Raw genomic sequence first — 22,196 nt, forward strand, 5'->3', positions numbered from 1 at the left:
TTGCTGTTCTGGTTTCTACATGTTCTTATTTGCCCTGTTCTATTTAGACGCTGCATGGTTTTTGGGCACGTATGGTTCAATGCCGAATTTTCATGAAGAAGAAGCGGTCATGTCGCTCAAAACAAGAAATGGTTATGTTTTATATATGTTACAAGTTTCGATTGTGTTTTAAACAGCAGTCCTAAAAGTAATTCTCTCCCTAATATTTTCGATGTATACATGCTTTTGGACATATTTGGAAATGGGCACTTGGGTAGGCAAGCATATCATAGTTATTGTTGGGGTAGGTAAACATGAATGGCCAAGAAATGTGAGTTAGTGCACCAATAGTCATTTCTAGGGTTATTGTTTAAAACATAATTAGCATTTGCAAAGTATTTTAAAATATAACCACAACCAGAGGTTGAGACCAGCTTCTTCGAACTTCGTCCTGAAGTTCAATTCATGCAGTTTATACTTTAGGTCATCTTTATGTGAAAAGATGTATAGGAGCTAATATTAGTACCTCACATTGTCTATATAGGCATTATTAAACTGCTAATTAAGTTCATCGATGCAAAACAATACAATTGAAGGCATGAAATTTGTCGTTCCTTCTCATAAATGTTTTATCTTCAAAACTTTCAAATTAGATGTATGAATGTCAACTTTTGGTATCGTATTGAAGCCAGGGCGTATTTGTGTGTTATACCATGTATAATAATATTATATTTCTTAAAAATACATGTGTGCACCCAAGGCCCAAGCTCAAAGAGTCTTATGATTCAATGATTATTGGGTGTACCTTTGCAGGTGAAGTTAGAGGTTCAATTCTAATTTTGTAGACATGTTTAGTGTTCCCTCTTGTGTTTTAGTTAACTTTTTTTTTTAATTTGGTTTATTCATTGAAAATTTCGAAATCTAACACATTGAATCGTTGATCTTCCTTTGTCATCGCAAAATTTTGTATAATCAATTATAATAGCAATGGATGATGTAGCATGGTTCAATGACCTTAGTATTTTTGATATGGAGTATAAGTATATATGCTAAAAATCACTAAAATTGTAAGAAATTTTAATTTTAACCAATAATTTTCGGATTGTAATGGACTCGTGGTAAGAACCTAAAGGTTGAACCCATCAACTATAAATTCTAGATTTCCTCGTTGCAATAGTGCATTGTGCACACATCTTTTTGAAATCCCCCGCTTGAAGCAATCCAATTTATATATTTCTTTTGTTCCATTTATGTGTTGATGTTTGATCGGCCATAGAGTTTAAGAAAGAAAGAAAAAGATTTGAAGCTTGTATTTAAAATAAGCCACAAATATTTGGCTATAAATAATCCTATTTCAAAATAAACTAAAAAAATTTAAAGTTAAATTATTTTTGAATATAAAATGGTATTATTTTTAGGCATACAAAAAAAGAAAAGAAAAAAAAGTGACTGATTAGTGTTATTTCTACCACCAAAAAGATATGATGTATTCTTTTATTATCTTCTTTTGTTGGTAAATTCTTCTTTTATTTTCATATATTCATTTTGACATGTAATAATTGTTTTTTCTTCTTGTCTCTTTTTGCTTGTTTTGTGGTTTATACCTTAACCAAACTATTAGAAAAATAAACTAACATTAGGCAATGTAATCATACTTCTCTTAGTCAAATGAATCTTCCTGAACATAGATAAGCTCAAGATTCTTAGGTGAGGAAATATACTTTAGAAAAACAAACTCAATAATTTTAGACTAGATAAATAATAATATGATATAAACAAATAATAGGTGACGACTTCTTTTGAATTTAACATTCTTTCGTATCACTTTACGTGAGCAAGAAATAAAAATAAATTTAAAAATTTATAATCTTAAATAAATTATAAATATTTATGTCGTTATAAATTATTTTATTAAAGACTTAAATAAAAATAGTAAAAACTAAATTATACCTGAAAAACATAAATTGAACGGAGACGGAGGGAGTGAGACTGTGAGAGTAATCAGTTCGTCGATTTGTATAATAAATAGATTAAGTTAATGAGCAAATGAAATAACGAACAAGACAAAGCGGCAACCAACGGACACGACAGTGACGAAAGACGCTCTCTCCTAAACCCAAAATTAAACAAATGAAGCAAATTCAGGTCTGCCGTCCGAGCACCAATTCTTTTATAATCACTTTCTGCTATGCTTATTATTCCTCACTCTCACTCCTTAATTACTCTTTAATTACCTTTAATCCTCAAAAATCTCCCAAATGGCTTCTTCCTTTTCAATCAACTCAATAACTCCTAATTCCAAATACTTCACCCACCATAGGAAGTACTCTTTTCCGGCCTTTGCGTTAAGAAAAACTATTAATTTCCCTGTAAAGAGTAGTAATTTGAGCTGTAAAAGGAGAAGTTGCAGAGTTGGGATAGTTAGGGCAACATCTTCTACTGAAGTAGTTGATGATCGTGGGAGTGCTGACGTGGAGAGGGCCCACAACGGGAAGGTTCTTAGAGTGGGGCTTATTTGTGGGGGCCCATCTGCGGAGCGTGGAATTTCGTTGAACTCTGCTCGATCAGTTCTTGATCATATTCAGGTGCAAACTCAATTTTCCCGCCAAAATTATTGTCATTAATAAAGAAATTAGATTTGTATGGTTTCTTTATCTCTTTTCTAATTAAGAGCTAATTGCGGAAGTACTGCAGCTGTGCTGATTTGAACATACGTTTTGGGGTTGAAATATGACACTAGCCGTTTTTGTATTGATGAAGTGCAACTTTTGCAGAAGAGGATTAAATTTAAACTAACGAGAGCAAGATTTTTGAAAAGAAATTCTAATAATCCTGTAGTTATACTAAATTCATGTTATGAAAATGTTGCAAGTTCAAAACTATTTTTTGTGGTTACTTATCAATTTTTTTCTTTTAATTGATGAACTGAAGAAAGCATTTACGTATGTTGATTTTTACACTGCCCTAGCTTGACCTGAAAAAGTTTTAAGTCAAGCTCTTTGAGAGAGTGGATGTTCTGTTTTGATGCAGCAAAAAAGAAAATTGTAGCTGTAATTGCCTATTTAAAATTAAAACTCCTTTTGACGAAGGGTCGCGGCGAGAGTTGAACCCAAATTCTCAGCCTGCTGTGATATTATGTTGAAGTGTGTGACCACCTTATTTATAAGTTTAAGTTGTTAGAGAAGAGACACAATTATTTGCTTATGCTTGATCTCTACGACGCGTCTTCACGTGCTGGCTTGACTCAAATGATGATTTAGTTGACTAGTTGAGTGTTATTTGGCTGCCACATATTACACATTAGAAGATGTAATCTAGTACTCCATTTCTTGCTGCTGGTTGTTGCTAAGAAATAGGAGACTATTATGTTTTATTAATGTAATGATAGTTGATTGTTCCGTGTCTATTATCTGTGTTATGGAAAAATATTTGTTCTTTCATTTTGTGATTTACGCTCTCCAGTGGTTGAGCAGGGGGACGATTTGGATGTTAGCTGCTATTACATTGATAGCAACCTCAATGCCTATGCTATATCCACTGCGCAGGTTTGCAGATTAAACATATGCACCCTTTAACCCGTACTTTTTGTCCTTTTCCCTATAAGTTACTGTAATAATTGATCACCTATATTTAGGGGGACTTGGAAGCAGGGTAAGAAAAGTCTTCATTAGGAGCACTTTTCCACTATGAATTTATTACAGTCTGGTTGCTATTCAAAAAAGATTCTGGGATTATCAAGACGTGGTTGATTGATAGGTAGAGATTCTTGTCGAAATGAATATGGGATAATCTGTCTCTACTGAGATGGATGATCTCAGAATGTGCATCAATAATTATCTTAACAAGAATTATAGGTGCCGTTTTCTTGACGAAAAAAAGTAGGTTATAGAGCTAGAATTGAATTTACAGAAGCTATTAGTGCATTTTATTGTTATTATTATTATTGTTATTGTTATTATTATTGTTATTATTATTATTGTTATTGTTATTATTATTATTATTATTAATATTATTGATCAGTATGATGGTTCATTTTGTTTATGCAGTTTTATTAGTATAATAAGTTGCTTGGTAAAAAGTTCATTTTAAATTTATAAGCTCTTCTGACTTATTTTTTCCTTTAGATTCTAAAATCTTCTGTAAGCCAATCGTTCCTTTTCTCCTTTTCCATTCAGTTTGATCCGATTATTGGCTCATAAACCATGAGCTTGAATTTGGCTTAAACCTCAGAGGATATTTAATTTCTGCTTTCTCATTCTGCAATGTGAATCTTGGCCATTGGCCAGACCCAATATGCATTTGGAAAGAACCAATTTTCAGACTAAATTTAACTCATTGATAGTTTATAAGCTTGATAAAAGAAAAAACTCATTGATGGTTTATCCCTTGTGCTTCTCCTAGGCACTGCGCATCTCCTGTATCTTTTGTGGTTTTGGCTATTGATAATTTAGTTTTCTTGTTAAATTTCACTTATAGGTATACTCAAACACTCCTGCAGACTTTGATTTCAAACTTGAGAGGTTAGTTGTAACAGCTGAACATCCGAGCTTGTTATGGTGTAAAATTTTCCGTGCTTGTTTTAGTTGAAATGTTCTCATATTGTATTTGCAGTCTTGCCCAAGGCTTCCGGTCATTATCTGACTTTACAGAACACCTTGCTTCTTCTGTGGACATAGTTTTTCCTGTTATACATGGTCGTTTTGGTGAAGATGGTGGCGTTCAGGTTTTTGTACTGAAACACTCAAGAACTTTCACACGTACTGATTGCTTTCTGATTTTGAAAGCTTAAACGACTTCCTTTTCTTATGTTTTCACATGTGTCTTGATTCATTTTTTAGGAGCTATTGGAACAATCAAATATTCCATTTGTTGGAACAGGGTCCACCCAATGTCAAAAAGCATTTGATAAAGTAAAATACCTGTCGCATCTACTTTATTTTTATTTTTTCTGATCTGGCATGGTTTTCTTATATCAGTTGAGACCAACAAGAATGTATGTATTGATTACACTATATATGCTGTTCGTTTGAAGAATGAATCCATTAATCTCAAAATTAACTTTTCATACGTTTAAATTGTTTGGTTGTATTACAACTCTAGTAACCCTTAATTTGAACCACAGTCCTATTCTGAAACCTTTGATCTTCATATTGATATTTTAGTTGATTTATGAGTGTGTTTAAGAGAAACACACTCATATTAAAGTACATGGAAGCCACATGCTAATGTACTAGATTGATCATGTCAGCAAGAAATTTTTACTAGGATCGTCCATGGTGTAGCAGGCTGCTGTCCATAATGCAGTATCCATCCAAACTGCTCTTTGATTAATAGATGATATTGACTCTTCTTTCAAAATTTTCAACAGTATGATGCATCGTTGGAGCTTGACAGACAAGGTTTCGTGACTGTACCTAATTTTCTCATACAGGTGTGATCTGTGTTTATTTGTGTTTCATCAAGGTCTTTTAGTTCTGCTTTTGACCTTCTGTATCATGTGCTTTCTTCTGTTTGAAGTTTCCATATGCAGGCATATGTTACTACTGTTAAAAATGGTCTTCCAATTTATTTGTCTTTTTTGGTCCTATTTCCCTATTCAAACTGTATCTGCTATGTTTGACATCATATTTCTTACAAAAAGGCTTGAACTTGCTTATCTTATCTAGCTGAGGAATATTCACAACTCAGCTTGTTTCCGACTCCCCCTGAACATGATTACATAATCTATCCTTATTTTATGTTGAGACTGGGTAAATCTTCCTTTTTCTTCTCTAGATTATCCAATAAAGAGAAGAAGTACCTTTTGCTTCTCTATTCATTTTGTTCTTGGTTGGTTCACTTCCTACTCGACTGTTCCTGTTTTTACATCTACTTTCTGTTTTATAGTATTTATTTTCCTGTATTTTCCCTTGTTGATATGCAAGCCAATGCAGCCTACAAGAAGCTGCGTTCTTAAAATATCATTCTGGACATTCTGTTTTTCTAATACACCCAAGAAACAGAATTGTACACAAAACTAACTGTGTGGTCTGGTCCTGCTCTTAGGGAAGTGAAATGGATGAATCTGGACTGTCTAAGTGGTTTGACCAAAACCTACTAGACACTAAGTTGGGAAAAGTTGTGGTGAGCACTAAATGGAGCATTCATTTTGGTAGTTTTGCAGCACTCCTCATCCATTATTTACATTTAGGAGCCATACAAAATTGCAGGTAAAGCCAACAAGAGCAGGATCAAGCATTGGAGTTAGTGTTGCCTATGGTGTCACTGATTCTCTGCAAAAAGCTAACACAATTATTTCTGAGGTAATCTCTTTCTTCTCCGTGCCATTCTTCTTTTTAGTTTTTTAAGTTTGTTATATTACACCTCTTGAAAAGCATTGTTTTTGATGCTGTATTTGATGAAACTGGAAATGGAAGTCCTTTAAATGCTAGGTCGCAGTTTGTATTCAGGCATATATTCAATCAATGAACCATTTTTCATTACTTTGGCAGGGGATTGATGACAAAGTCCTTGTTGAAATTTTCCTTGAAGGAGGTAGTGAATTTACAGCAATTGTCCTTGATGTAGGTTCTGGTTTTGATTGCCAGCCTGTTGTATTATTGCCAACAGAGGTATATAGATACTTTACTCTCTTTTAGTATTAAGTTTATTAGAGGTTTATAAATTCTCAAAAATGACGGTGAAAGCAACTAGTGCCTGGGTTTGAACTTGCATGAGTACAGTAACTGTAGAGTTTCATTGTGCTGAGCTGTTAAATTGCAGAGATATCAGATATCAGATAAATAAATCCAAGAATTAGGAACATCTAACATTTCTGCCAGTTTAAATTGCTATTGTCTGTTGAAGATTGATATTTGAAATGTAAGAAATGATGGGCACCAATTTAATCTATTATATACGCATTGCATAGGAAGATATCTTTAACTGCTTTCTGAATCTGTATGGTTATCATGCCCTTTCACGTCGTCCCTGATTACAGGCAGAAATTGACACAAAATCCTTGCATTGGTATGATGGAAAGCCAAATTTCCTTCAACTTTCTTTTATAAAGGTGATAATTGTCATTTAGCAAAGTGATATTCTTTGGTTTCTCAAAAAAAACGAAAAAGAAAAAACAAAGTGATACTCTTTGGTGGTCCATTATTGGGCTTATAGAGTTGAATTTTGATACTGATCCTTTTCAGCTCTGCAAGTGTGCAAGATTAGGAAATACTTATCTAAAGTGGCTCATCATGTATTTAGTGCGGAACAATTAGTATTCTCACATTTAAGCAATGTTAGAGCAGAAGTTACTGACAGTCTGCCGCTGCTTGCTTTTGCGGGGCTATATGTCGAGGACTTGAACTTCATTAAGTTATCTTGTAGCATAGAGCGCGAAACCTTTTTTGTCAGTTCCCTAATTACTTGTTAACGTTTTCTCATGTACAAAGGATCCAGTGCTGAAAAGATTATTCATACAAAATGTGGTTATTGGAAATAAATTTGTTGAAACTGTGTTCTGCTATTAAATCGGCAAGGAATGACAAGGCTATTTACTATCATCATGGTTGATGTTTTGCTTCATGTAACACCAATTATGAACCACTGCTTATTAAGGATTGTGTAGGTCAATGAGTAGATCCTTATGTTTGATTATCATTAATGAAGGAGTTGAGAGAAAGATTTCTGATGAAATGTAGTCAATAGCTATAGCAATGAATTTCTCAACTTTCTTTATGCTCTATGTGTTTAATGGCCACCATGTTCAGGTGGAGCTGCAATCACACGGCACTGTTGATGTTAGGGAGAAAGACGCTATATTTAACTATCGACGGAAGTATCTCCCTACTCGGCAGGTAGTGTAAATTTTCTGGTTGATGGAATGTGCACCTAAAACTCTAGGGACATGTTTTACTGTTCTTTGTTTCTTTCCTTTTTCCTTTCATTTTTAAGCATAATGATGACATCCTCAATGTGATTGATAATAGCATGGCATTGAAGACATAAGTAAATGCGTTTCATATCTCTTGTTCATTAATTTTACATTCCATAGTCAAGGTTGTTTCTACCCTATATAAACACAACTTTACTAGGTTTTGACAAATATCGAACGATTGGTGATACAAAGGTCCTTTGCTTTTGTTTAATTTGCTGGCATGCTTTTCTGATTTAAATCTCTCATGTCTTATCTCAAAGCTCAAAATGTACTTATAGATTTCTTCTTGCTTATATTAATCTAAACAGCACGGCAATTATTGCAGGTTGCTTATCACACTCCACCTAGATTCTCTGTGGATGTGATTTCAAAGATACGTGAAGGGGCGTCATTACTATTTCAGCAGCTTGGTTTGCGTGATTTTGCTCGAATTGATGGCTGGTTTTTGCCGCGTTCTATGAAAGCTTCCTCTTTTGCAGGAAACAAATTTGGAAGGACTGATTCTGGCACAGTTATATTCACTGATATCAACTTGGTGAGATAGCTTACTGACTGTTCCTGTATTTTCTCATCAGTATTTATGCTTGAACTGTTGTGTACCTTCTTCTCCCCAGATCAGTGGAATGGAGCAAACGAGTTTCTTATTTCAGCAAGCGTCAAAGGTACTCCCAATACTGGTCCTTGGTTTATTGCTGATGAACATTACGTGAAATTTCCAGCCTGCTTCAGTATAGGCCCGTCGATCTATAAATCTTGTGGTGTCATTTTATCTGTAAAACATGTGGTATCATGAAACTTTCCATGCTATAGGTGTCTGTACAGACCATAAGAAAGTCCATTTGGCATGAATTGCCCTTTCCTCTAGAAGAATGTCCATCTGGCGTAAATTTTGTGTGCTCAATATCTTGAATAAAAAAGAAAGTGGTATGCTGTTATGAGGTGTCATCTGGAACAAACCTGTACTATATTATATATGGAAGTTCTGATTTGTGAACAATATCCTATCCTTCCCCCCAATCAAACATGCAAACACTAAAAGAACCCTTAAAAACAAAAGCAGGGGATAATAAAATTCCTTGTGTGAGAACTGGTAGATATACGGTCCATTTGAGTAACTTGATATTTACCGGTATCACAACTTCTAGTGGAGGTATTATACATGTTTCCTATAAATTAGCTAGCTCCATTCTTGTTGAATGTAACGAGTTTGTGCAAATCTTTCCATGTCAGGTTGGATTTTCACACTCAAATATTCTCCGGACCATCATCCAACATGCTTGCTTGCGGTTTCCAGCTCTTTTGTCACATAATATCATATCAAGTCCCTCGAGAAGGAGATCAAAATCTGCATCAGTAACTGAAGCATTTATTAAACAACATAAGAAAGTTTACGTCATCTTTGGTGGTGACACCTCTGAACGACAAGTATCTCTTATGAGCGGAACCAATGTTTGGCTGAATCTAAGAGCATCTGATGATGTAAGTTTTCGTGTCTACCAGACTAATGAATCTTCTATTCTGAACATAATACTGCAACTCGGGGACTGAATCCTTTTTTTTTTGGTAATACGTAAAAGACAATTATTGATTATTGGAATGGAATGGGTCCGAATAGTGTGGAATGGAGGTAGAGGATTCATATAGCTGACCCCGACTAGTTTGGGATTTAGGCATAGTTACATGTATTTTCATATGGTAATTTTTTTTATTCCCACTTTTGTCTCGAGCAACCCTCGCTTGTTGCCTCAGGGACTGATTCTTCAGTTTGTTCAATTATCATTGATTGCTGAATGGCTAACTTTATAGAGGCAAATGACACTACCAGAAGCTTTAGAAATTGTCTTATTTCAGTTAATGAATTATGAGTTGATCATTTCCATTACCCTTAATTCATGGCTTTCTTTACTATGTTTGGGTCAGTCCTCTTGCTCCAGTGTTGCTGAAATTCTCAACGCTGCCATCTTGATTTAATTTGTAGGCTTGGGGGAAAGTAAGTGCTAGAAATTTACATTCAAAATCATGTCCAATTGTCTTCTATCTTACCAGCACTTGAAACTGTCTTTACATTGGTTGGTTGGAGTTCTGATGATCCCTGCGGTTTTCAAGTAGTGTTCAACTGCATATGTATTAATCAATATTCAATTGATTGGTCTGAGGTTATTGACAAAAAAGATGTGTCTAAGGCACTTCATTTCTTTTTGCCCAAGTCACTTCTTTTTTGTCTACAGCTGGTGTTTTATGCAGGCATGGGAAAGAGGGTTCTTAGTTATTAGTTCTGCCATCAAGTGTTGAGATGGCCGAGTTGGTCAGGTGCCAGATTAAGGTTCTGGTCCAAAAGGGCGTGGGTTCAAATCCCACTCTCAACACTAAACTTTACCCCACTTGTGGGATTACACTGGGTTTGTTGTTGTTGTTGTAAATTGGTTGCCATCATTTTATATATGGTACTATAACAAAGATCAGACGTGTTTAGTTAGAAGGAAATGATGGAAAAGATCTCTTGCCTTTTGTAATAGTTAGTAGTTAGTACAACAGTACAACTTCCTTGTATTCTTGTTCATCGATGCTTTCTCTCACTTCTTTAGCAGTTTAATTTGTGATCTTTTTTTTCAGATGTTCACAAATTTATCCTGGCAATACTATGATGTGGCAATTTTGCTGTTTGCAGCTTGAAGTGACGCCGTGCTTGCTTGCCCCTGCAACGTGCTATTCTGATGTTTCAGACTTCGGTAAACATGAAGTAGATAAGAAGTCTAAGACAGTATGGACATTGCCGTAAGTGTATTTGCTATTGCAGTAGACTACAAGTGGATTATGTCTTATGGCCTACTTTACTCATCCTTTTTACTTTTCTGGTCGCAACTGTCAGCTAAACTTCTTTGAACTAGAATCCAACTTAGTTTGTGCTATGGCAACCTTAGGAGGATGTAAGGTTTTCATCCTCCTAGTCTTGAATATTATCTTACTACAAGTCAAACCCTTTTTCTTGGTGTACAGTTATTCCCTTTTGCTGAGACATACTACAGAAGAAGTCCTTGATGCGTGTCTAGAGGCAATTGAACCCAATCGGGCAGCTCTGACATCTCACTTGCGAAACCAGGTTATGGATGATAGGTCTTAGAAAGCTCAGTTGGTTCAACGGGTTTGATATATCTGATGAATTACCGAAGAAATTTTCCCTGGAGCAGTGGGTGAAGCTGGCTAAGGAATCTCAGGCGACTGTTTTCATTGCAGGTCAGTAGATGAGTACATGATTATACCTTTTTGGCAACTGTTAAACCGCCTTAGTATGTGCTACTTTTTTTACATATTTATGTTTGCTTCAGTAATCTGCTACGAAATAAGTAGATAAAATAAAGTGGCATATAGTTCAGCTATATATTCATCCCTGTCAGAAAAGAATAGGTTATAACACTATCAACTTTCATTAGATGTTATCTTTTAATATCTGATAGTAATGGTGCCATCGTGTTCCAATTGACAGTGCATGGGGGCATTGGAGAAGATGGTACACTTCAATCTTTACTAGAGGCCGAAGGGGTTCCCTATACAGGTCTGTACTCTGTATTGGATGTTACATTTGAAAGAAATGAGTGTAAGCCAACTTGTAATCACTAATCTATAGCTGCTCTTCTGACATTCTTATAATGGAAGGTCCGGGCGTCATGGCTTCAAAAACATGTATGGACAAAGTTGCAACCTCTCTTGCTCTAAAACATGTGAGTTGACTAATCAATGTTCTCATTTTAATCGAGAAAGTATCATTTCTTTCTTCACCCCTTGCATTTTGTCCGGTGGATGGAATCAAATATCAGTCAGGTCATCGTCCAATTATGCTATTGTGATTAGAAGTGCTCAGCTAATGTTGCATTATTAGCTACAAAACAAGCATGTCATTGGCCACAGTCAAGATAACATTAAGTAACAGAACATCTCTATGCATAGGCATATTGATATTACTTTCTCCCTTTTTATTACCCTGCACAAGTATTTCAATTAAGCTATTATTTCTAAAGATGAACATTGCTGTTCAGATAAAAGTTTGTTTTGGGTATGACGTACTTAAAGCAATTGAACTTACATGAGAGCACTTTTGCCTCAACCATGTTTTGATTAGTTTAGAAATATTCAGAGCAACAGGTGCTTAGACTACAGCCATAAAAGCTGGACTCCAATGATATTTGTTTAAACGGTAAAGGGTCAAAATTGTCCCTGTACTATCGAATATTATTTAAAATTGCCCTCCGTTATACTATTTGGTCAATTATGTCCCTGCCGTTATACTATTGTTCGAATTTACCCCTAATTTAGACGGCTGGCCACGTGTCACTCGCAAATTCAATTGACCCATCCCTAATTTAAAATACCAGATTCATCTCTTATCTGCCCCGTTACCCGACCCTAAACCCCTCCACCTCCAAAATAACCCACCAGACATGACCCCGCCCCACTCTCTTCCCTCTTCTCTTCTCTTCCCTCACATCACACCAAAACTGCCGGAAATGGCAGCTCACCGGAAAATTCCTCCAGGCAGCACTAACCTCCACTGTACCGACCCTCTATTTGTCTCCCTCTTCTTCTTCTTCTTTTTCTTGTTTCGTCATCCAAACAGCAACCCCGTTCCACCAACCAGCAAACAGAACCGGTGAAACTCGCCGGAAAAATCAGAAGGCCACCACCACCGTCTACCTCTGCTCTCTCTCACTGTTTTCCCTCTTTATTTTTTCAATCACCATGAAAACCGGCAAGATCCATTGTAGATCTTGACCGAAAAGTGGCCAAAATACCACTGCCTCACCCCTCTCCTCCATTTTTTTCTAGTTATTTTCTCTTTCTTCTTTGTAATTTGTTAGATCTAAAAACTTAGGAGGTTCCGGAACTTTTTGAACTTAGCCGGAAAATGGATCCTCGCCAGATTCCACTGAAAATCCTTGAATCTGCTCGTTATTTTTGGATTTCCGGTGACCTTTAGATATATGCTCATGTTAATAAAAAAAATTCCGGTGACTTTTAGAAATCTTCTCGTGTTAATAGAAATCTTTTCGGCCACTGTGCAAAAGTTTGCTTCAGACTTCAGCTAATAAGGAAGCACAATCACGTGATGTACTTGTTCAATTGTCCTCTCAACTTAATCTCATTTTCATTCATTTGTTCAAATAATAATTGCTAGGAACAGCGCCAAAAATTTCTTTTAATGATTGCTTGGAACATCAGAAACCTTCTCGTATTTGGTGGAGTTGTGTTAGTTGGGGGGTTTAGGGTCGGGTGACGGGGCGGATAAGAGATGAATCGGGTATTTTAAATTGGGAATGGGTCAATTGAATTTGAGAGTGACACGTGGCCAGCCGTCTAAATTAGGGGTAGATTCGAACAATAGTATAACGGCAGGGACATAATTGACCAAATAGTATAACAGAGGGCAATTTTAAACAATATTCGATAGTACAGAGACAATTTTTGACCCTTTACCGTTGTTTAAATCATGGATCAGTTGACTGATTTGCTACTCAAGCTCAATATGTCCTGTATTTTAGTGAAAGACCGAGCTTCTATAATTGAGATATATACAACTGAACTGTTACAAAGTAGTAAATAAATGCCAGTTTACCACTATTCAATCCCAGTTGCAACATACATAAGGAAGGTTATTGAAGTGTGTGACCATCTCATCTAAAAGCTTAAGCCATTAGAGAGACAACAACAACAACAACAACAACCCAGTATTAATCCCACTAGTGGGGTCTGGGGAGGGTAGTGTGTACGCAGACCTTACCCCTACCCTAGGGTAAAGAGGTTGTTTCCGATAGACCCTCGGCTCCCTCCCTCCAAGAACTCCCCACCTTGCTCTTGGGGTGACTCGAACTCACAACCTCTTGGTTGGAAGTGGAGGGTGCTCACAACTAGAGAGAGTACACTTTTATTAACTTAATTATGTCTTCAACACGCTCCCTCACGTGCGTGCTTGATTCTTTTTGATGAGCCAAGTACGTAGAAATTCTTTTTGATATTGGGTGGCGGGTGAGACTCGAACCTAGGACCTTTGCCTGCTCTGATACCATGTTGAAGTGTGTGACCATCTCATATAAAAGCTTAAGCTATTACAGAGAGTACACTTTTATTTACTTTATTATGTCTTTAACAAAAGTTACCCACACTTCATAAAGGAGTATATACTGGGGGTTGAAACCAAGACTTTAAAACCAAGGGCCTCGCCACTTAGGCTAGGCTTCATGCTCGAGTTATTTCTAATTAATTCGATATCTCTAATTTGAAACTTCTTCCACATGGGCTTCATCTGCATGCTCCAGTGTAGTCCACAAACTGATTTTGCATGAACACCTATTAATGTCTATCCCTTGACAAGCATAAAAACTCTTTCTCTGGACAGCTGACAGACTTTGGAGTCCTTACAATAAATAAAGATGTGAGGAAGAAAGACGATCTGCTGAGAATGCGCATATCTGATCTCTGGCGTGAGTTGAAGTCAAAGCTTCACTGTGACACTTTATGTGTTAAACCAGCCAGAGATGGTTGCTCAACTGGTGTGGCCAGATTGTGGTAGTCTTTTGTTCCTCTTCAATTCTGTTATACCTAAATCATATTAGATGCAAATCTAAGAAAATGCTTCTTGCTAAATTAACACTCTGCCTTATGCAGCTGTGAGGGGGACCTTGCCTTTTACATAAACGCACTTCAGGATTGCCTACCTCGTATTCCTCCTAACAGCCTATCAAAGGTATATGTGGACTTCTCTGTTATTGCTCCTCATCTACAAAGCTTTTTCTCAAAGTCACCGGTAGTATTTATTCTCCAAAGCATTGTAATCAGAGTCCTTCAGTTCACAGTGTGTTCGATAGGACTGTGCTTGCTTTCATTATTTTGTAGCTGATAGACCACAGGTTTGCCATGTGCTGCTTTCTCTTAACCTGAATCATTTCTGGAAGTAGTCCTTTCATGATATAATTAATACCAGCAGCTGTAAGTATCATAAAAAGAGAACATGCTTAAGAGATTGGTATTGAGGTAGGTATAGGCCTGTAGTTGCAAAGTTAAAAAAAAAAGATATATACTTGCATGACTCCACAAAAATTTTAATTTCAGCATGTATTGTGTAAGCATATAGCCGGTTTTCCATTTCAGACAAAATGGGAAAATATCATATTTGTAGCTGAACCGCCTTATAAGGTAAAGTAATTCGAGCAATCTGCTGCAGTGATCATAAATTCTGTACTTGGCTTGTTGGAAATAAAACATGCCATCATGGTGTTGACGATTCAGACAAGGAATTAGGTGTATTTGCTGGATGAATATTACAAGTTGTTTGCTTATTAAATTGGATGACAATTACAACTTTTGACGCTAAATTCATAAAGTAGAACATAGATAAATTTTGAGCAGTTACATCCTGTTGCTCAATGTATAATGAGATTTTAGACCTGACACACATATATGGCTCTAAATTTTCCATAAACTGCTGTCTTCAAGGAGGCTCAAAACAGTACAAAAGGCTCTTAATCAAGTTACTCGAACTACAAACTAAACCTTTTATCAAAGGTCAAGACATTAGTCCTGTCTGGCTATAGCTGTCAATTCTGTCACTATATTTCTGCTTTTCAATTTTCTAGCTTTTTAGTTTTCCAGCTGTTCTGTGAACTTCTCCCACTACTGGTTATCCTTCTCATGTGAAATCTTTATTGCTTGCTTGGCTCTATTTTATGTAATTTATTTCTCAGCAATTACCAATCTGTAATACTTTTAGCTTTGAACACCGGATCATATGATTCTAAGGATCCCTAAGATTATATTGTATAATATATATTTCTTGGTATCTTATACAGGCACATGGAATGATTGAGATGCCAAACCCTCCTCCAGAGCTCGTAATATTCGAACCTTTTGTTGAGACTGATGAGATAGTTGTTGCATCTAAATCCCGAAACGAGAGTGCACACAATTTGCTCTGGAAAGGGGATAGTAGATGGGTAGAGGTCACCGTTGGTGTTGTAGGAAAACGTGGATCAATGCATTCATTGACTCCTAGTGTAACTGTGAAAGAATCTGGAGGCATATTATCACTGGAGGAGAAATTCCAAGGTATCTCTTCATTGATATCACATTTTCTAGTGTAGGTCATTCTATCGCTTCTGGTTATTTGGATATGCCTGTTGCAAGATGTAACCACAATTCTGTACTTGTAGCAAAAGATAAAAGAAAAGACAGCAGGTAGATGGTCTTGTCCCTATCATCTAGTTATATCGTTTTTTCCTTAGTCATAGGTTCGTTGAGTAGAGCTTAGTGATTTTAGTTGAAACCATTAACTAATAAGCATTTTCTTGGGATACTGTGGATTCTTTCCTGTCAAATGATGACTAAGACATTACATGGTTCTGTCTATTTAAGTTTTAGGGCACACCTTGTACCTTAAAATTCATGTGTCTGCAGGTGGAACTGGCATCAATCTGACTCCACCGCCATCATCTATTATGAGGTTTGTCATGAAGATTATTCATTTCTACCTTAAAGTAGTTCTTTACCAAGCCAGAAATTGTTCTTTGCAAAATAAACTTTTCTGGGTCTCAAAATTACCTACATATTTCTCACAATATTTCTTTTTTCTTCTCAATCAGTAGTTCCGCCTTGGAAAGGTGTAAAAAGCATATTGAACTTATTGCAAACACTCTACAATTAGAAGGATTTTCACGTATTGATGCATTTGTTCATGCTGACACTGGTGAGGTATGTTACTGTGGAGATTCTTCGAATTGATTGAAAAATACTTTATAATGTCATTAAGGAATGGTCTCTTTTCCAGCAAGTTGCAGTTCATTATGTGCCTCTCGAGATATTGTGACATACTTGGTATGTTTAATTCTCTGAGTGCACAGAAAACCACGGTGAAGAGTTTGTTATGTGATTTAGAAAGCTGGAGTACACTAAACATTTCAAAGTATTCAGCGTGTTTGTAGGTCTCTTTTCTATGTACCTTAGAACCAATTTGTTTTGCAGCCGATAAGTTTATATTGAGTGGTCGAATACTCTGTCCCACGTTGCTCGTTTGAGGTTGAATTAGGGCCAAACTGAACATTTTAGAGGCAATATTTTCTGTCAATTAATTCAGTGTTCCCGAGTAGAACTTGATGAATCAAAATCTAAAAACGGATTTCTGCAAACTGCAACACCTACATTTCATACAATTGATTGAACATTTTCTACGGCAAATCAAACTAAAGGTGAAATTAGGAAAGGGATATGCAGATAACAATTTGCAGATCCATTATGAGATTTAATTGGAGTTGTCATTGATCTGTGGTTACAGGTGTTGATTATAGAAGTGAATACAGTTCCTGGAATGACTCCTTCCACTGTCTTGATTCATCAGGTGACATATTTGCTGCTACTTCAACGATTACATAGTTTTGCAATTTGGAACATAAGTCTATTCCATTTAAACAAAAGAACTCTATAAAAATTTAAAATTAGTGAGCAATGCAAATATTACATGCAAGTTCACTTCTGAAGAGATGGTGGAACCCCTAAATCTGCTGAAAAATAAGTACCCTAAGCTTTAACCATTGTTATTAAGGTGTTTATTGTATCTAGGCACTTGCAGAGCAACCTCCCCTGTATCCACAGCAGTTCTTTCGCACGTTGCTTGATCTGGCATCGGAGAGATCCATGTGAAGAGTTCAGGGTGTGCATGGCTTTATTTCCTTGTTTGTATCTGTTTTCCATCCATCCATTTCTTTTCCATGCTTTGGAAGTATGCCAATTCAAGGCTGTTTGTAAAATGGAGTGAAGGGGAACCTTTCCAGGATTGTGTTGTGTACCAAGTGTACATGTTGAACTACACCAAATGCAGATCTCCCCTCTTGTTCTTCTAATAATCTGATGGTTGTTTTATATTTCCACTGTGTAATCTGTCTTGTTTTTATTTTGGGCTTATCACTTTTAGCCCTCTCCAGAAACTACTTACATTCGGTAGCCGAAAAAGTGTATATAACATGCAGAATGTACATATATACAAAAAATATACATTTTTCGGCTATTATTTTGAAAGCGGCTATACAATGTCATTTTCACGTGTAATGTTTGTTTCCCGTCTCAATGTGGCTTAATCTTCTATTTTTTTTCATTTCCACTAGGCTTCAATGGTTACAATTTTCCTTCAAAAATTATAGTCGAATTCTTTCTATATTATAGTTGTGCATTTTTGAATTTAGGCTATGTGTCAGTTTGGACATCTGTCCTTTATCATTTCCAACTATTCCTTTACATTCTCAAACATCTTTAAGCATTCACACCTTCAAACATATACTTGTGCAACTTAAGACATGGAAGTGAATTAGAAATTTAGTGAACACATACAGGTGCAACTTATGGTTCAATTATTTTCCAAACTTGAGTTCAAAATTTAGTTCTCGGCTCTCGTTAGTTTTAAGAAAAGCAAACTACAGAAGTCTTTCTGATGCAATTATGCAAGAAAATAAAAATGGAAGTTTCTCCAAGATCAAAGACGAGGGCTAAGAAAAACAAATTGAAGGAATAGCAGGTTAGTAAGATATTAAAGAGAATATTGAAAATCGTATCGTTATCTATAGAATAAAATGTAGTTAGACCTTGTCTAAAATATTGAGCTGCAATCAAGAACCAAAAAGAAATCATCCTCCCCTTCGCAAAATAAATATATAAATAGATAAAGCAGAAGAATAAAAGAAATAAACAACATACACAATATATATGTGTGTATATATCCTTCTTTTCAATATTTCATCTTGTGGTTCAAGTTTAAAGCATATTTTTTAATTTAATATTTCCATCTCTTACCGCGTAGGGAAGAGCTGTTAGGCTTCTTGAATGGGCTAACGATATTAAAATTTTCTTTGCGGAATCTCATAATGCTTCATTTAATGTTTGGAAAATCAAGTTATTCTTCAATTTGAAAAATTTAAGATATTCTACTATCTTTAGATTCCATGCAAAAACCATTGAACAAGACTGAATAGGACCCCATAAGAGATTCCCTTCCATTCACTTTAATTTGATTTTTTAGTTTTTTTGGTCAATAATATTTGATTTTTTCATATATCAAGATGTAATTAACTTTTTTTATTTTAAAGTTGCCTTTGAAATAGTTTCGAAGTATCTGTTATATTTCCAATGAATAAATTAAAGAGATAGTAAAGGTTAATATGAATAATTTCATTGTTAATTTATGTAGAAGATCGATTATTTAATATGTGTGAAAATAATCAAAAAATCAATTAAAGTGGATCGAAGGGAGTGATTTTTTCAGCTATAAAACTTGAGTTCGTATAATAAATCACTTTTAAAATACAATTATTTAACCTTGTAAAGATTGTTGTAAAGTGTCTATGCCAATATATATGTAAAAATTGCATGGGCGCCCTATTTGGTCGCCCCTTTTTAACTTATATCCGTTTTTTTTTTCGTTTGCATCCGTACTCATTTTTTTGTTAAAAGCGTTTTAAAAGCTTATTTTGCCCCGTTTTAATAAAAGACTATTGACAAAACTGTAGACTGCAGCGCAAAACTTCAGCATGTTTTGGTATGAAATTTTAGTAAACGAACTAAATAACTTCAGCATGCATTAGAAAAAACTAATTTGAAAATTACATACTGCAAGACAAAAACTTAAGCATGTTTAGTCTGAAATTTTAACAAATGAACTAAAAAACTTCAGCTTGTTTAGACTGAAGTTTCGGATAAAACTCATGACAAAACTGTAGACTGCATGACAAAACTTCAGCATATTTTGGTATGAAATTTTAGCAAATGAACTAAATAACTTCAGCATACATTAGCAAAAACTTATTAGAAAATTATATACTGCAAGACAAAAACTTAAGCATGTTTAGTCTAAAGTTTTAGTGTAACGACCCGACCGGTCGTTTTGAGCATTTACATTTCGCTCGGTTGTTTGAGGGCATGAGTAGCTCTGTATGATGTATTTTGACTTGTGTGAATCATCGAGTTTGACTTTCAGGTTATTCGGAATCGAATTGGAAGAAAGAATTTCATTGTTGAAACTTAAGTTGGAAAAGTTGACAGGATATTCACTTATATGTAAACAACCTCGAAATTAAATTCTGATGATTCCAATAGCTCTGTATGGTGATATTGGACTTAGGAGCGTGTCCGGAAAATTTTTTGGAGGTCCGTAGTGGAATTAGGCTTGAAATGACGAAAGTTGAATTTTTGAAAAGTTTGACCGGGGAGTTGACTTTTTGATATCGGGGTCGGATTCCGATTCCAAAAGTTGGAACAGGTCCGTAAAGTTGAATGTGACTTGTGTGCAAAATTTTAGGTCAATCGGACGTGATTTGATAGGTTTTGGCGTCGTTTGTAGAATTTAGAAATTTTAAAGTTTCTTAGGCTTGAATCCGTGTGTAGTTTGTATTTTTTATGTTGTTGGAGGTGATTTGAAGATTCGATTAAGTTCGTATGATATTATAAGACTTGTTGGTATGTTTGGTTGACGTCCCAAGGGGGCTTGGGTTGATTTCGGGTGGTTAACGGACTTGGAATGTGATTTGAGAACTTGCTGAAGTCTGAGAACTGCTGGTGTCACCGCACATGCGGAGAGGGGACCGCAGATGCGATGCCGCAGGTGCGGCAGGTTAAGCGCAGGTGCGGAAAGGGTGGAGACCAGCAGGGGTCGCAGGTGCGATGGTTTCTCCGCACCTGCGATAGCGCAGATGCGGACCATGGGTCGCACGAGCGGAGGCAGCCGGAGTTAGTCATTTTCGCAGGTGCACCCAGATGTTTCGCACTAGCAGGCGCGCAGGTGCGAGCCCAGGCTCTATAGGTGCGGAAGTGCCTAGGCAGAACCTATATCAGCGGGGTCCGAGATTTTTGGCTTCATTTCATCATTTTGAGCTCGGATTTTAGAGATTTTGAGAGAGCTTTTCAAGTGGGATTCTTGAGGTAAGTTCCTTGTCTTTATTTTTCTTCAATAATTATGTTTCCCCACTGATTTTCCACCTAGATGATGTGTTTTTGAGGTGTAAATTGGGGATTTGAGGCTAGGGACTTGGAGAGTTGGTTTTGAGGATTTGAATGACCAATTGGTGTCGGATTTTGATGAATTTGGTATGGTTGGACTCGTGAGTGAATGAACTTTTAGATTTTGTGACTTTTGTTGGATTTCAAGACGTGGGCCCGGGGGTCGGGTTTGGGCCGATTTCAGACTTTAGCTATAATTTCATATTTGTCTCATGGAATTAATTCCTTTAGCCTATATTGATTGTATTGAATTGCTTGTGGCTAGATTCGGGACGTTTGGAGATGGATTTGAGTTGTTTTTGGTTAGTTTTGAGCCGTTCGGAGGTCGGAACGTGCGGGATGGCATTTTTGGAGCATCGCTTGGCTTGCTCAGCATTGGTATTGGCTTGTTCGAGGTGAGTAACTCTTCTAATCTTGGAGTTGATGGTATGAACCTTGAATACATATATTATGTGAATTGTTGGGAGGTGACGCACATGCTAGGTGACGGGCGTGTGGGCGTGCACTATGAAAATTATGACATAATTGTTTCCGTGGAATTTTATAATAAAATAATCTTGGCATTTTCCTCGTATTGTCATATGTTAAAGGAATTTGAGATGAGAATCATATTAAAAATCATGTTGAGGCTATGTGCCAGTACTATTGGGACCCACAGAGGTCATATTGCTGTGAATTATTTATTTTAAATTGAAAATTTATACTCAGTCATATTCATGTCATTACATATCATATCTCAGTCTATGTTATTATTTATTGATACATCATATCATCATTTTTGGTCTATTTTCATGACATTGTGAGCCCATGAGAGAGAGACTGGAGAGATTGATGACTAAGTGAAGGCGAGGGCCTGATTGTGAGGATTATAATATGGATCAGGGTTGCTCGCCTGCAGCAGGCCTTATAGGATTTATTATAGCACGTGAGTTGTCCGTGCGGATCCAGATATTATTATAGCACGTGAGTTATCCGTGCAGCACGTGAGTTGTCCGTGCAGATTATAGCGCTTAGGCTGAAGGAGCTCCTCCGGAGTCTGAACACCCCCAGTGAGCGCAGGTACCTACTAAGTGCGAGTGCCGAGTGCGAGTGCTGAGTGATTGGGAGGACTGAGTGACTGGGAGGACTGAGTGAAATGATACTCTGAGAGTATGCATATGATTTTATCACTGAGTTGCATCGCATTGACATGCACACATGACATACAGGCATAGAGATATATTTTTTCTCATACTGTACAGTATCACATCATTCATGATTTTCTCACACATGTTGACAG

General features: G+C 36.3%; 1 protein-coding gene and 1 non-coding gene across 2 annotated transcripts; both read left to right on the forward strand.

Moving 5' to 3' along the window:
• Positions 1-2,027: 2,027 nt before the first annotated feature.
• LOC107782046 (uncharacterized) lies at positions 2,028-18,552 on the forward strand. The gene is made up of 25 exons (XM_075247926.1): positions 2,028-2,564; positions 3,453-3,524; positions 4,456-4,499; positions 4,591-4,702; positions 4,818-4,889; positions 5,348-5,410; positions 6,025-6,102; positions 6,189-6,281; positions 6,471-6,590; positions 7,728-7,814; positions 8,220-8,429; positions 8,509-8,556; positions 9,125-9,373; positions 10,563-10,669; positions 10,892-10,994; positions 11,083-11,128; positions 11,379-11,447; positions 11,549-11,613; positions 14,283-14,452; positions 14,552-14,630; positions 15,733-15,988; positions 16,337-16,382; positions 16,522-16,630; positions 17,211-17,273; positions 17,495-18,552. The coding sequence occupies exons 1-25, from the start codon at positions 2,238-2,240 to the stop codon at positions 17,573-17,575; spliced, it is 2,769 nt and encodes a 922-aa protein (XP_075104027.1). The 5' UTR covers positions 2,028-2,237; the 3' UTR covers positions 17,576-18,552.
• TRNAL-AAG (transfer RNA leucine (anticodon AAG)) lies at positions 10,182-10,260 on the forward strand. Its single transcript has one exon. It is a non-coding gene; the product is annotated as a tRNA-Leu (tRNA).
• Positions 18,553-22,196: the final 3,644 nt, after the last annotated feature.

The sequence above is a fragment of the Nicotiana tabacum genome, chromosome 24 (genome assembly GCF_000715075.1).
Source record: "Nicotiana tabacum cultivar K326 chromosome 24, ASM71507v2, whole genome shotgun sequence".
Lineage (NCBI taxonomy): Eukaryota > Viridiplantae > Streptophyta > Magnoliopsida > Solanales > Solanaceae > Nicotiana > Nicotiana tabacum.

What these genes read in the sequence shown, in the direction of transcription:
- LOC107782046 (XM_075247926.1), top strand. Translation starts at nt 2,238, where the DNA reads ATGGCTTCTTCCTTTTCAATCAACTCAATAACTCCTAATTCCAAATAC. An exon ending in CCTCTCTTGCTCTAAAACAT is followed by an intron (nt 11,614 to 14,282) that starts GTGAGTTGACTA and finishes TTCTCTGGACAG; the next exon opens with CTGACAGACTTTGGAGTCCT. An exon ending in CCGCCATCATCTATTATGAG is followed by an intron (nt 16,383 to 16,521) that starts GTTTGTCATGAA and finishes CTTCTCAATCAG; the next exon opens with TAGTTCCGCCTTGGAAAGGT.